This window comes from Tupaia chinensis, unplaced genomic scaffold (genome assembly GCF_000334495.1).
Source record: "Tupaia chinensis unplaced genomic scaffold, TupChi_1.0 Scaffold000597_1, whole genome shotgun sequence".
Taxonomy (NCBI): domain Eukaryota; kingdom Metazoa; phylum Chordata; class Mammalia; order Scandentia; family Tupaiidae; genus Tupaia; species Tupaia belangeri.
In genome coordinates this window covers 4,595,028-4,607,555 of record NW_006160114.1, presented here as the reverse complement: position 1 = coordinate 4,607,555, position 12,528 = coordinate 4,595,028, and the positions used below count along the sequence as shown (strand labels likewise).

The window sequence follows — 12,528 nt, the reverse complement described above, 5'->3', positions numbered from 1 at the left end:
CCTTCCAAAACTCAATAGTGTTTCAATGCTTAGGATCTGGTATGTTCTTTGCTTCCCAGAGCTGCTTCCATTCACTTCTCCCAGTAGATAGTGTTGATCTATCCTTTGTTTTCTCCCCTCCTCCACTAGGCCTACCCTCCTATGCCCTAAAATCATCCACAGCTTTTTCAGCCTCTTTGTAAATGTCCCCAGTACCAGAGAAGAGCACTCTATGAATGCAATGGCATCACTTGTCCTCCAGCACAATCCTCCTGTTGCAGCTTGATCAGTTTCACTTCTAAGCACTTGAATTCTGACATCTAGTTTCTGGTTCAATTTCCTGTGCTTCACTCTTCCTCACCTACTTGCATCCACCAGATCTCTTGACTGCACTCTCTTACACAGTGATTTTCAATGAACAGACCATCACCGCCACTTAGAAGTGTTCCATTACCCACCCACAGGTGCTGCTGCCATCTTCCCAAGGGCATGTCAGAAAGGGCCTGGTTATTGCATTTTGAGGCACCCAGACCTGAGGTGTTGCTGCACTCAGGGGTTCTATCCAGTGCTCTAAGCCCTTCATTGCTCCTTGGCCTCTCTCCTCTCCTTTCTTTCTCTCTGAATGAACCATTGCAATGCATCCCCAGCACTGCTGGAAACTTACAGCTCATCTTGTCAGTCCAATGGCATGAGTAGCCCACACTGTGTGTTTCTGGGTTGTAGGTTCACGACAGGCACAGATAAAATAAGGGCATTTTAGATTCTGGATAGATTGTTCATTTTTCAACTTGTTTTCCTTTCCTAATATTTTTACCTGATCAATCTTTCTCCAGTTACATTTCCATTTTCTCCTCTGTGGATTATCAGTAACCCTCTTCTTGCCTCCCTACCAATTGAAATGCATTTTAAAGCCTTATCAATGTCTCATGATCCTAATAATTTAAAAGAGGGAAAGTGGTTATAAAATGTTCATGTCTTAAATGCAATGCCATAGCCTTGAAACACTATAGAACTTGCCATGAGTTGGATATAAACTAGCCAAAGCTTTGACCCATGCACAGTTGGAGAGAAAAACAAACTGAAATACTCTTGGCAGCATTTATGCTTATGGCCATAATCTCAAAAGTGCTAATGAGGGAACCAGCAGTTAGCGTAATGGCTATGTCGCTGGACTCCCACATAGTCGACCGTGGTTCGCGTCCCGGACCCGGTGGCTTAAAACTCATGCCGGGCGTGTGTGCGTGCATGCCCAAGATCCCAAGAGGAGAATGGAGGAGAAGGGATTGCGGCGTGACCATCCCCTCTGGGGGGTGATTTCTCGCTTTCTGTCTCTATGTCTCTCTCTGTCTGTCTGGCGAGCGCATGCGCCCTACAGTGAAAAATCTCTAAAAAAAAAAAAGTGCTATGATATTGAAAGGAAATGAAATTTTACAAATTAATCAATTGAGATGTTAGGGGGAAGAAAAAAGATATTTTAGTAATTTATTAAAGGGCAATGTTTCAGTAGAAAATAATTTATATAAAATAAATAAGATTATTTAACATTAGTTTTACTATAAAAAAAGCGTATTGAAAGATTATGTGGGACCAGTAGTTAGCGTAATGGCTATGTCGCTGGACTCCCAAATAGTTGACCGAGGTTCGAGTCCTGGACCGGTGGCTTAAACTCATGCCAGGCACGTGTGCGTGTGTGCCCAAGATCCCAAGAGGAGAATAGAGGAGAAGGGACTGTGGTGTGACCATCCCCCCTGGGGGGTGATTTCTCGCTTTCTATCTCTATGTCTCTCTCTGTCTGTCTGGCGAGCGCACGCACCCTATAGCAAAAAAACCTCTCCAAAAAAAAAGAAAGATTATGCTAAAATCAGAAACTCTCCAAAAAGTTTTTGAGTCACATAAAAAAATTAAAGAGCCCTCAATTATTTACCAACCAAATAAAAATATACAAATTTTAATGTTTTGTCTGTCATTAGATTGTTTCAAAAGAGCAGATGGTACAACATATTGCTATAGAAACATCTTCTGTTGAAACATCTTCTGTCAAATTATCTTCAGGACTCTATCAATCCAACATTTGAAAACTTTGAATTCAAAGAAATAATTTAGTACTATTAAATACTGAATGTGAGGATTGAGTTTCTTTCAGGTTTTTGTTTTGGTTTGGTTTGGTTTTTGCCATAGGGTGCACCAGAGAGAGAGCAAGACAGAGGGAAAGTGAGAAATTACACCCCCAGGGGGATGACCACACCGCAATCCCTTCTCCTTCATTCTGCTCTCTGGATTTTGGGCACGCAGGCACACTCATGTGCCAAGCCTGAATTTCAAGCTACTATGTCCAAGACTCAAACCACATTTGACCATGTAGGAGTCCAGAACCTTAATCATCACCCCACCTGCTGGCCCCCTTTTTTAGTTTAGTTTTAGCCAAAAGTGTTCTATGAAAATGTATATCAGAGTTATAAATAAAATAAAAGCCTTCAGAGTGAGTTGTTTTGACTGTAATAGTTCCTGGCTTTACATTATTGAGTGCTAAAATCTGATTGACAAGAAATCACATTCACATTAAGAATAAGTGTGGGGAGACTACCAGGTGGTGTAATGGTTACATCACTGGACTCCCATGCAGTCCTGTAGTTCAAGTCCCAGACCCAGCAGCTTAAAACTCACGTTGGTCGCGAGTGCATGTGTGCCCGAAATCCTGAGAAGAGACTGGAAGAGAAGAGATTGAAGTGTGGCCATCCCCCAGCGGGGTGATTTCTCACTTTCTGTCTCCCTCTGATTCTCTGGCAAGAACAAGTGCCCCATAGCAAAAGCCTCAAAAGAAAAAAAAAAAGAAAACAAAGTGTGGAACCAGCAGATGGCATAATGGTTTCATTGTTGGGTTCCCATGTAGTTTACCACTGTTGAGTCTGGGACCCAGTGGCTTGAAACTCACACCGGGCACATGTGCGTGTGTGCCCAAGATCTGAGAGGAGAATGGAGAAGAAGAATTGTGTCATAGCCATTCCCTCTCGGGGGGTGATTTCTTGCTTTCTGTCTCTCCATCTCTCTCTGTCTCTCCAGCTAGTACAAGCATCCTGCAGCAAAAATGGCTCTAAAAAAAAAAAATGAGTAAGTGGGGGTCAGCCTGTGGATTTTTGGATAAGGCAGCTGAATCTCCCGTGGCTGACTACACAGTTTGGGTCATAGATCTGGCAGTTTGAAAAACATGCTGGGCACATGTGCATACATTCCCAAAACCCTAAAAGGAGAAAGTAATGGAGAAGGGATTGTAGTTTGATGATGATTCATGGGAGATGCTTTTCCCCTCTCTCTCTCCCTCTCTCTCTCTCTCTCTCTCTCTCTCTCTCTCTGGCAAGGGCATGTACCCTCTGGTAAATTTTTTAAAAGTTAAAAAGTTTTAAAAAGTGGAATTAGCCTAGGAAAAAATACATTATGTCTGGGATAGATGCACGATTTACTGAATACTTACTGTGTTCAGCACTTATTCTAAGAGGCATTATTACTCCCATTTCAAAGTTAAGTAAATTGCGGCTCAGCAAGAACTGAGAGCATACAAATGTGAAGCCATGTTGAAGTTAAGTCATGCTGACTCTTTCCCTCTACTTTTCTGTCTCAATTAATACATAGGTTGACTTTATTTTCTTGTCTATTCTACTAGGGCTTTATATAGTCATGAAGTTATTTCTGGTGTGCAGAAATCATGTTGTGAAGTGGGCTTTCATCTTATTTTAGGTGTCCTGTCACAGTCATCATGGCATTTCCACCCTCCCCTCAAGATTCTTTGTCAATGGAACTAACCAACTCTGAAAAAATAATTATTAATGTGGTTTATTTCTAAGCATGAATTTGTGAGACGTAGCCCAGAGGTAAAACATGCCTCTCTCCCGGGGCAATCAGGTACAGGGGTTCTTTGATTTGATTTTGAGAGTGAGAGAATTAAGTGAGGAGCCTTCCATTGGCCTGGCTAAAAAAGGCAGGACATGAGGAAGTGGGGCTTGTAAGTTTTGGGAAGGAAGTTGAAAACAGTGTACTTTAATAGAGATGAGGGGGCCTGTATCACAAAATACTGTCCCGAGGACAGGATGTTGGGAGAGTCCTGTCATCAATAAGTCAAAATGGTCTGTTAATGAGTGTGGGTGTGACTCACCCATTACAGGGATACTATGCCAGGGAAAAGATGTAGGGAGATTTTTGTTATCAAATGGGCCGAAGTGGCCTGTTAATGTCTGTGAGCATGACTCACTCCAGGCCCTCTGAAAGGGATTTTAGAAATAGGAAAAAGCAATCAGACTTCTGTCCTCACCTTGTGGTGTTTCTTTCACTTTCTCCTTGAGACCAAACAATGAACATTTTATCACAAATACAGGAAATACAAATGTCCCAGGAAATGTCCTGCAATCAATGAAATTTCAACATCTCATTGTTATAATAATGGAAAAATGCAATAGGTCTGAGGGGAAAAGCTACACATCTAGGAAATTATAAGCACTTGGAATTGGCATGAAGGATTTCTCTAGAAATGAACCCATTTTCATTTACATATGAAGAATTTAGCCTAAAACAGAGATTACTGACTATTTGAGGGGTTCTGAATAATGAAGAAAAAAGTTATCCTCTCATTTAATGATTAGTCTGGAAGAGAGAACTTTAGGACAGCAGCTTTATTGCTTTGCTGTCTGGAAAGACTAGTTACCACAGGGTAGCATATGTGAGCTTACTCTTCCTTCTTCTGAACACATAGGATTGTGCCATGGGGCACAGCATCAGTTTCTGGTTGATCGCTGGTCCCTGTTAAACCAGTCTCTGGACAAAGACCATGGCCCTGAGCTCATCCTGCTTATTAATTTATTCTGTTGTCCATTTCTATGTTTATTTAATTAATCAACATTTATTGAGCAGTGTTATGCATAAGACAATGTATCACCACGTCTGGATTCAACACTGAAAAAACAGAACAGGGAAGACATAACCTCTGCTCTCTCCTCCAATGTCCTCCAATGTCTCCCTGACAGATGGCCCCCTGTTTAAGATGAGCAATGTCCTCTAAATTAACATTTTCTTTCTCAGGTAGAAATTTCCAGTGACATTACTTAATATTAAATACTAATTAAAGATGTTATAGAACATATAATTACTGATTTTAGCAAAGGGGGGCAATTGGAATCAGAAAAGACTGAGTTTACAGATGATGTAGAAAACAAAAGGGTTTAATTCTACCTGAATTACTTCGCAATTCATAAACTTGGCAGGCGAATTTTTCCTTCCTTTTAAATATTTGTTTTTGTCAATAGTTTAGTTGAATTGTAAATTTACATGACAATTATTCCTATAATGGATAGAGCTTAGAGGATACTTGAAGGAAAGTTTATTCTTCTAATTTGTTAAATATTTTGGAAATCTTAATTACACTATAAATTTATTTAACAGATGTGTGCTGTCCAATACCATAGTTGTTGGCCACATGTGGCAACCGAGCACTGACAGTGTGGTAAGTCCAAACTGAACACACAATATACTATACAAAATTCACACCAGAGGGTTTTTTTTTTGGGGGGGGGAGAGGTTTTTGCTATAGGGCGTGTGCACTCGCCAGAAAGACAGAGACAGAGAAACAGAAAGCAAGAAATCACCCCACAGGGAGGATGGCCACGCCACAATCCCTTCTCCTCCATTCTCCTCTTGGGATCTTGGGCATGCACGCACATGCGCCTGGTATGAGTTTAAGTCACCGGGTTCAGGACTCGAACTGTGGTCGATTACATGGGAGTCCAGCGACATAGCCTTTACACCAACTGCTGGTCCCATCACACCAGATTTCTAAGAATTGGTCCAAAAATGCATGTAAACCATCTCAATTTTTGTACTTATGTGTTGAAATTCTACTTTAGTTATATTGGAAAAAATAAATTTTAGTAAAATAAATCAATTTTATTTTTTAATATGACTACTAGAAAATTTAAATTATATGTGGCTTATATCTGTGTTGGGGAGTGCTGTTATAAATAATATAATAGAAAGCTGCCAACACTTTCATAGATCTTAATTATTGTCTGTGGAAGACAAAATTAAAATGACTAATATCCTTAAAGGATTTGAAAAGCCACTCTTCTAAACCAGGGCAAGATAAACTGGGGATAAGTGCAACGAATTCGTCAAGTTCAAAGGAATGAACTGTGAATGTAGGGCAAGTAAAAATATGGAGGAAAGTATAGAGACCTCAGGTCCGCAAGTTTATCACTCAATGCCCCTGCAGAGTTGGCCTCTAAGTGTAATAAGAGGTGTAGGCATTCCAGGAAATAGTCTCTAAAACTATATGTGAAAATACACACCCATACACATCTATCTATCCATGCATATGAAAAACCCAGAATTTATGAGAGTAAAACATCACAGAAGAAGACTGTAATGTAAAAGATATAGTGCTCTGAGAAACTATTGAGAAATGAGTGTGCTGGGACCAGCAGGTGGTATGTTGGTTAAGGAACTGGACTCCCACATGGTCAACTATAATTTAAGACCCAGACTTGGAGGCTTCAAAATCATGCCAGGTATATATCCATGGGTTCCCAAAATTCCAAAAGAATGGAAGTGAAGGGACTGTGGCATGCCCATACCCCTGAGGGGTGATCTCTCAGTTTCCCTCTTTCTCTGTCTCTCTGGCAAGCAAACATGATCTATGGCAAAAACCTAAATAAAAAATGAGTGTGCCTTGCCCCAGAGAACCAGCCTCATAGCCCCTCCCTTCCTGCCTTCCATGTACCTGGGACTGATCTAAGAGCTGCCATCTCTCCATTCATTCACCCAGTCTACTGGGATTCAACTTTGGTACAATGCTTTCATTATAATTTAGGTGAATGGTTTTGAGAAGTCATTGCTTTTTGGTACTTTGGCTTCTCTGTTTTGTCCTTTTTGGCTCTTCCCTACTCCACTGCCTTAGTATCTGAAGTTCTCTCTCAGATCAACCATGTGGACTAGGTTAGGGCACCCTTCCTCACTCCTGCCATTTTCCAACCTGGCAGTTCACACCTCTTACAGTTACTGTTCCAATTACATCTTACATGGTTTAGTCAACTCAAAATTTAAACCAAAAGAACAGCCAACAACCACTCATATAATTATAAAGAAGGCAAAGTTTCAGGCAGATTTATTATAATATTTTATCAAAGAGAAGAATTGTTTTTCTCTACACTCAAGGAAATTAAAATAAATGTTGTAGCAAGAAAATCATTTTAAACAACGTTCATTATTTAACAGTAATTAAATTACAGTACTCCAACAAATAGCTATGGTGAAATCAGTTGTGATGCATTTGTATGGTAGAATACTCTACACTTAATGAAAATCATGCTTTTGAAAACTAATAACAAAGAAAAATTACACGATAAAATCAATAAAGATCCATATATACATACAATATGACCTGAATCTGTAAAATGAAATACCTAGGAAATGTCAATAGTGGCTACCTCCAAGTCATATTATAGATTTCTCCACATATAGTTTCTGTGTTTTGTGATTATTTTTACAATGAATATATATTATTCTTATCAGAAAAAATACATAAACTATTCATTTTCTAATGTCCAAGTTTAATAAGTTTAATTTTAAAAATAATACCACCAAACGCTTATCTTTCACAGAAAAAAGTCAGACCACCTGTAAAGAGGATAATACAGTACAGTATTTTATTATCTGCTGTGACCTTATGTCAGCAAGGTTACTTACGCCTGCTATGACACTTGCTTATCTTGCCTGATAAGATATTGACTTATCTATAAAACAACTCCAGTGCAATGGAAAGACTTTCCCGTCTTGAAAATCAGCAAGACTTATTTAAGGGGCATTAAAGGATGAATCCTGATTAGCCCTTTCTAGAAATCAGTAGCATATTTTCATATAAAAGTTCAAAGCAAAACTAGCTCAAAACTACTTCCACAGAAGTAGCAGCACAGCGTAAAATGGACCTCACAGATCAAAAAAAACACAAAACTTCCAGTGTTATCACACTAGATCGCTTTTGAACCTATTAACAAAATTTTAAACCATTAATCGAAATAAATTACATCACATTCTAAAGAAAGTACAGTCACTCTGCATAGAATAAGTTATTATTTCATCCTTATTCTCTCAGGAAAGGTCATTTTATTCATTCCAAGGTCTGTTCAAAATAAAAGAATGTATAATAAGTGAATCATAATGTTGCTCATAATAAGCACTCTTATTCCCTTTCCTCCGCCTAGAGCCACCGCAGTACACTGCATTTTACATCACTTTATGCTTCCTGAAGAGTCCAATACTTCATGATTCATGTTTATTTTTCTGCAAACATTCATCAGAAGTCCTCTATGTGTGAGCTTTCAACAAGGTACCAGGGAGACAAAACTCTCAAGAACCAGGGTTTAGAGATCTCTTCAAAACTCATGTGAAATATAAATTTTCCTAATGTGCCCTCTATTGTTAACCAGATATGTAAACGAATATTGGCAGCATTTGATAGAAACACTGCTTATAAAAGGAATAGGCCAACTTGGTGCCTTTTTCTTTTTTTTTGAGAGGTTTTTGCTATAGGGCGTGTGCGCTCACCAGACAGAGAGAGACAGAGAGACAGAAAGCGAGAAATCACCCCCCAGGGGGGATGACCACACCACAATCCCTTCTCCATTCTCCTCTCAGGATCTTGGGCACAAACACACACGTGCCCAGCGTGAGTTTTAAGCCACCGGGTCCAGGACGTGAACCGGGGTCGACCACATGGGAGTCCAGCAACATAGCCATTACACTAACTGCTGATCCCAAGTCTAGTGCTTTTTGTCAGCTCTATTATGTTCTGCAATGTTCTTTGTCATAGAAACTAGGTGCAATGGTTTGAGTGTCCCCCAAACATTTACGTGTTGGGATTTGGTTATGACAGGATTAAGAAGGTGAAAACTTAATCTGATTATGGTGTTGAAAGGGGATTTTGGGAGGACATTAGGACTAAAGTCTTCAGGGCAGAGCCTACATGATTGACTCCCTGTGGGTTTGTAAGACAGAGACCAATGGACACAGCCACTCTGCTCTTCTCTTTTCCTTGTGATGTGATTCCTCATGACTCTGTTCTTGTGATGTGATCTCTCAGGATTCAGCAAGACCTTCAAAGATGTGACCCCTAGACTTTGGACTTAACAACCATGCACTGGATAAACCTCTACTCTTTTTAAAACACCCAGTCAGAGGTATTTGCTGTTATTAGCAATAGGACAAAGTAGGATATCTGCTTTGACAAATGTGTGGACTTTAGACAGTTGAGAGCTGGTGATTCAGGACTTAATTCTTTTATTTTAATGCCTGCAATTATTACTTCAAGAAAAGCATTAAGTTCAGGAATGGGTATAAATACAAATATTTCTAATCATTCAAATTTCTGTACAATGCTGCATTCATATGGTTACCACTTTTCAGGCCTTTATTACAGAGTGTGCTACAGAAGTTAAGGTTCCTGTCAGCTTTTTAATCATCCAAAAAGTGAACAAATTCAGGCACTATGCATATTACCCATTTTGTAATCATCTATGCCGATTTCAAAACTTCTGACCTACACCACAAAAAGGTTTTCTAGAAAGCAGATGTATGAAATTTAGTATCACAATACAGAAGTGCAAATGGTTAACAGATGATATGTGTGCATAATTATATTTTTAAATGAATAGGAAAATGTTCAGACTATTTGTAACTTCTTCTGCCTTTCTTAGAGTAGTAAAAAATAAGAGAAAGAAAAATAATAAAAGCAAGAAATACAAAAGCTATGAAAGCCAGTAAAGCTTTTCGTGTGTGAAAAAAGCCGCATTCAGTGCACACAGTAAATTCTTCCGGACAAAATGTTCTCAGAGTTTCAGGGCCTGGAAAACCATTATTGTCAATAATTTTCCTGTAATTTTTCAGGGACGGTTTGGGCTCAAACTGATTTGCAGCATAGCGATAAAGGCCAAACTGTGGAGCTGTTCGATCACTAAATGAATAGGCAAAATAGCCACACAGATTGATACCATCCAATATGTAGGCTAGAAAAACAAAAGGACAGGAAAGTAGTTATTAAAATTTTGCATACGACACATCAATTTTACATAACTTCGGTGCATCAGCAAAACTATTAATGCCATTTAATACAACTTCAGACTCTACTAGATTTAATGAGAAAATACTTCTTTCATGCAAAGATAGATAGGTGAATATCAAGACAAATGTTGAGCACCATTTATCAGTTGGGTTTACATAATTAAATCTGATATGATGTGCTTACTGCAGAGGCATCAGAGATGAAAGACAAGAATGTGCACTTTTATAGGTCCAGGGAACGTGCTAGGGATTTCTGGTCTTCCACTTTTAGTTAAACTATTTATCTCTGGGGAAAATACTATTAATAGCTACTTCTCAGGTTGTTTAAGTCTGGCAAGGAATGGATAACTCTTTGTTCTGAGGATGACGGTCTGTGTTTATGTTGAAGAGTTTCTATTGGGTGTTCATGACCTCTAGTGACATAAGCTTCAAGAGATTGCTGTTCCAAAGGCTCCTTACCTTTCAGTGCCTCATTTATGTAATTTTGTATATAATACTCTCTCAATTTGTCTTGCTCGGCCTGAGGATCATCATCAATTCCATTAGCTATTATATACAAGGGGATGTCGCCATATTTGAACTTCAGCCAGTTCAGCACTTTACGTAAGCCCCAGGGCACCACTGCCACCTGGTTGGGAGAGTTGAGCCATGTAATATCAGTCATCTCTTGTACTTCTAGGTAATCATTATATTTTACTGGATCTTCTTTTTCCCAGTCTACAAGGATGGTAGTGTAGTGGCTTATTGCCAAAAAGTCGAAGGAACCCTGAATTAGCTTTTTTTCCTGTTCAGTGAAATAAGGTAGAAGAAAATTGTTTCTTTGGTTCAGCCAGTCTCTCATCACAGATGGATAATCTCCAGACCCAAAAATGGGCTCAGCCAGCCAGCCAACGTCAAATTCCAAAACTCTCTCAGCCACTTCTTTGTCCTTTCGAGAGAAAGGGCAGGCTGGTTCTATCCAATCAGCCTGCAAGGCTATGGATATTTTACCTTTCTGAGCTTGCCTAAACTTGTCATCATACTCATGCCAAGCTAAAGCATGGGCCTTCAGAAGATTATGCCCTGCACTGTATGTCATGTTCCGTGTATATGGCTCATTCATTGTGATCCAAAACTTGACATGATGGCCGAGCTCTTTAAAGCACAGTCTGGCATACTCGACAAAAGCCAGGGCAGTGTGTGGGTTCTCCCAGGCTCCATGCTTGGCCAGGAGGCGAGGCAGACCTTGGTGCGGTGCTGCTGGTTGCCACAGAGCCACCACAGGAGTGATGTTGACATGGACCAGCTCACTGACCACACAGCGATAATAGTGCAGGATGGTGTGATTCACCTGGGACTGGTTACCCAGAGGAAGGATCAGGGCCCAGTCCAGAGAGAAGCGGAAATGTGTAACGTGCATATCCAGGAGTAAGGCAATCTGGGGCCGAATGGCAGCAAAGTCAACACAGTAAGTTTTCCTCTTCTTGGTTACAAGTCCATCCACCTTAATGAGCCTCTTACTGTGGTGGACATCCCATACATACACATTGGGATCGGTAAACTGAGACAGAGTGGTGTCTACCTACCAAGAGAAGAAATATTAGCTTCACCTGGACAATTCTGAAAAAGGAACTCAATGTAATTATTTTAACAAATAGCATCCAACATTAGTACAAAGAGGAACATGTCCAGCTGGGAGTTTAAACTATTTTTCATAAAGTGCAGTTCCTGAGGAAGAAAATATTTCACTCTCTTATATGTACATTTGCTTTACCCATAATTCTCTCCAGCCCTCAAACTATTTCTTTAATGTAAAAAAAAAAAAAATCTGATTTTGATGGGTCATTTCAGGTGACAAACACTAACGATTCTCACACATTACTGTTGTGTTTTATGCAAGCAGAGTATTCAGGATTTTTTTTTTTCTTTTAAGAAGTCACTAATGGTGAGACTTAAAAAAAGATGTATTTATTTCATTTTACTTTATTTTCTAGTTTGACAAGAGAGACACAGAGAGAAATAGAAAGGGACAGTGAGAAAGCAAGCTGCCAGGTCTGGAACTCAAATCACAGTCAGCCATGTGAGAGTCTAGCACCTTAACTATCATGTCACCTGCCAGCCCCAATGGTGAGACTTTTAAATTTTTTTTTTAAGTATAAACTTAAAACTTGAGTGAGTTAAGAGTCAGAAAATGAAATTATGTTTATAATTAAGTTGTATTTCTTAAAATTACAATCTAAATAGAGTTTGGCTCTTGGTAGGGGAGATGCTAAATAAATATAATTGTTGTCTTTTATTGGCTTTAATATCAATGATACAATTTAACAAATTCAATCTGATTGATATAGAATCCTAAGAGACAATGCAGAAATAAGAAACATTGGAGGAGTGGCTGCCTCCACCTTCAGAACTGGAGCAGAGGGAAAGCAGGGCCACCTGGTCCTAGATTACCATCATAGCCTCCCTGCCATTCAG

The 12,528-nt window shown here is 39.4% G+C and overlaps 1 protein-coding gene across 1 annotated transcript in view; it reads right to left on the bottom strand.

The window, feature by feature from the left end:
- Positions 1-9,263: 9,263 nt before the first annotated feature.
- The window catches only part of KL (klotho), a gene marked incomplete at its 5' end in the record, with an annotated part of 63,682 nt that continues 60,417 nt past the window's right edge, over positions 9,264-12,528 (bottom strand). Inside the window, 2 exons of the mRNA XM_006158458.1 lie at positions 9,264-10,019; positions 10,534-11,635. Of these exons, the coding sequence (XP_006158520.1) occupies positions 9,682-10,019; positions 10,534-11,635 (1,440 nt within the window). The remainder of the gene's footprint in view (positions 10,020-10,533; positions 11,636-12,528) is intronic.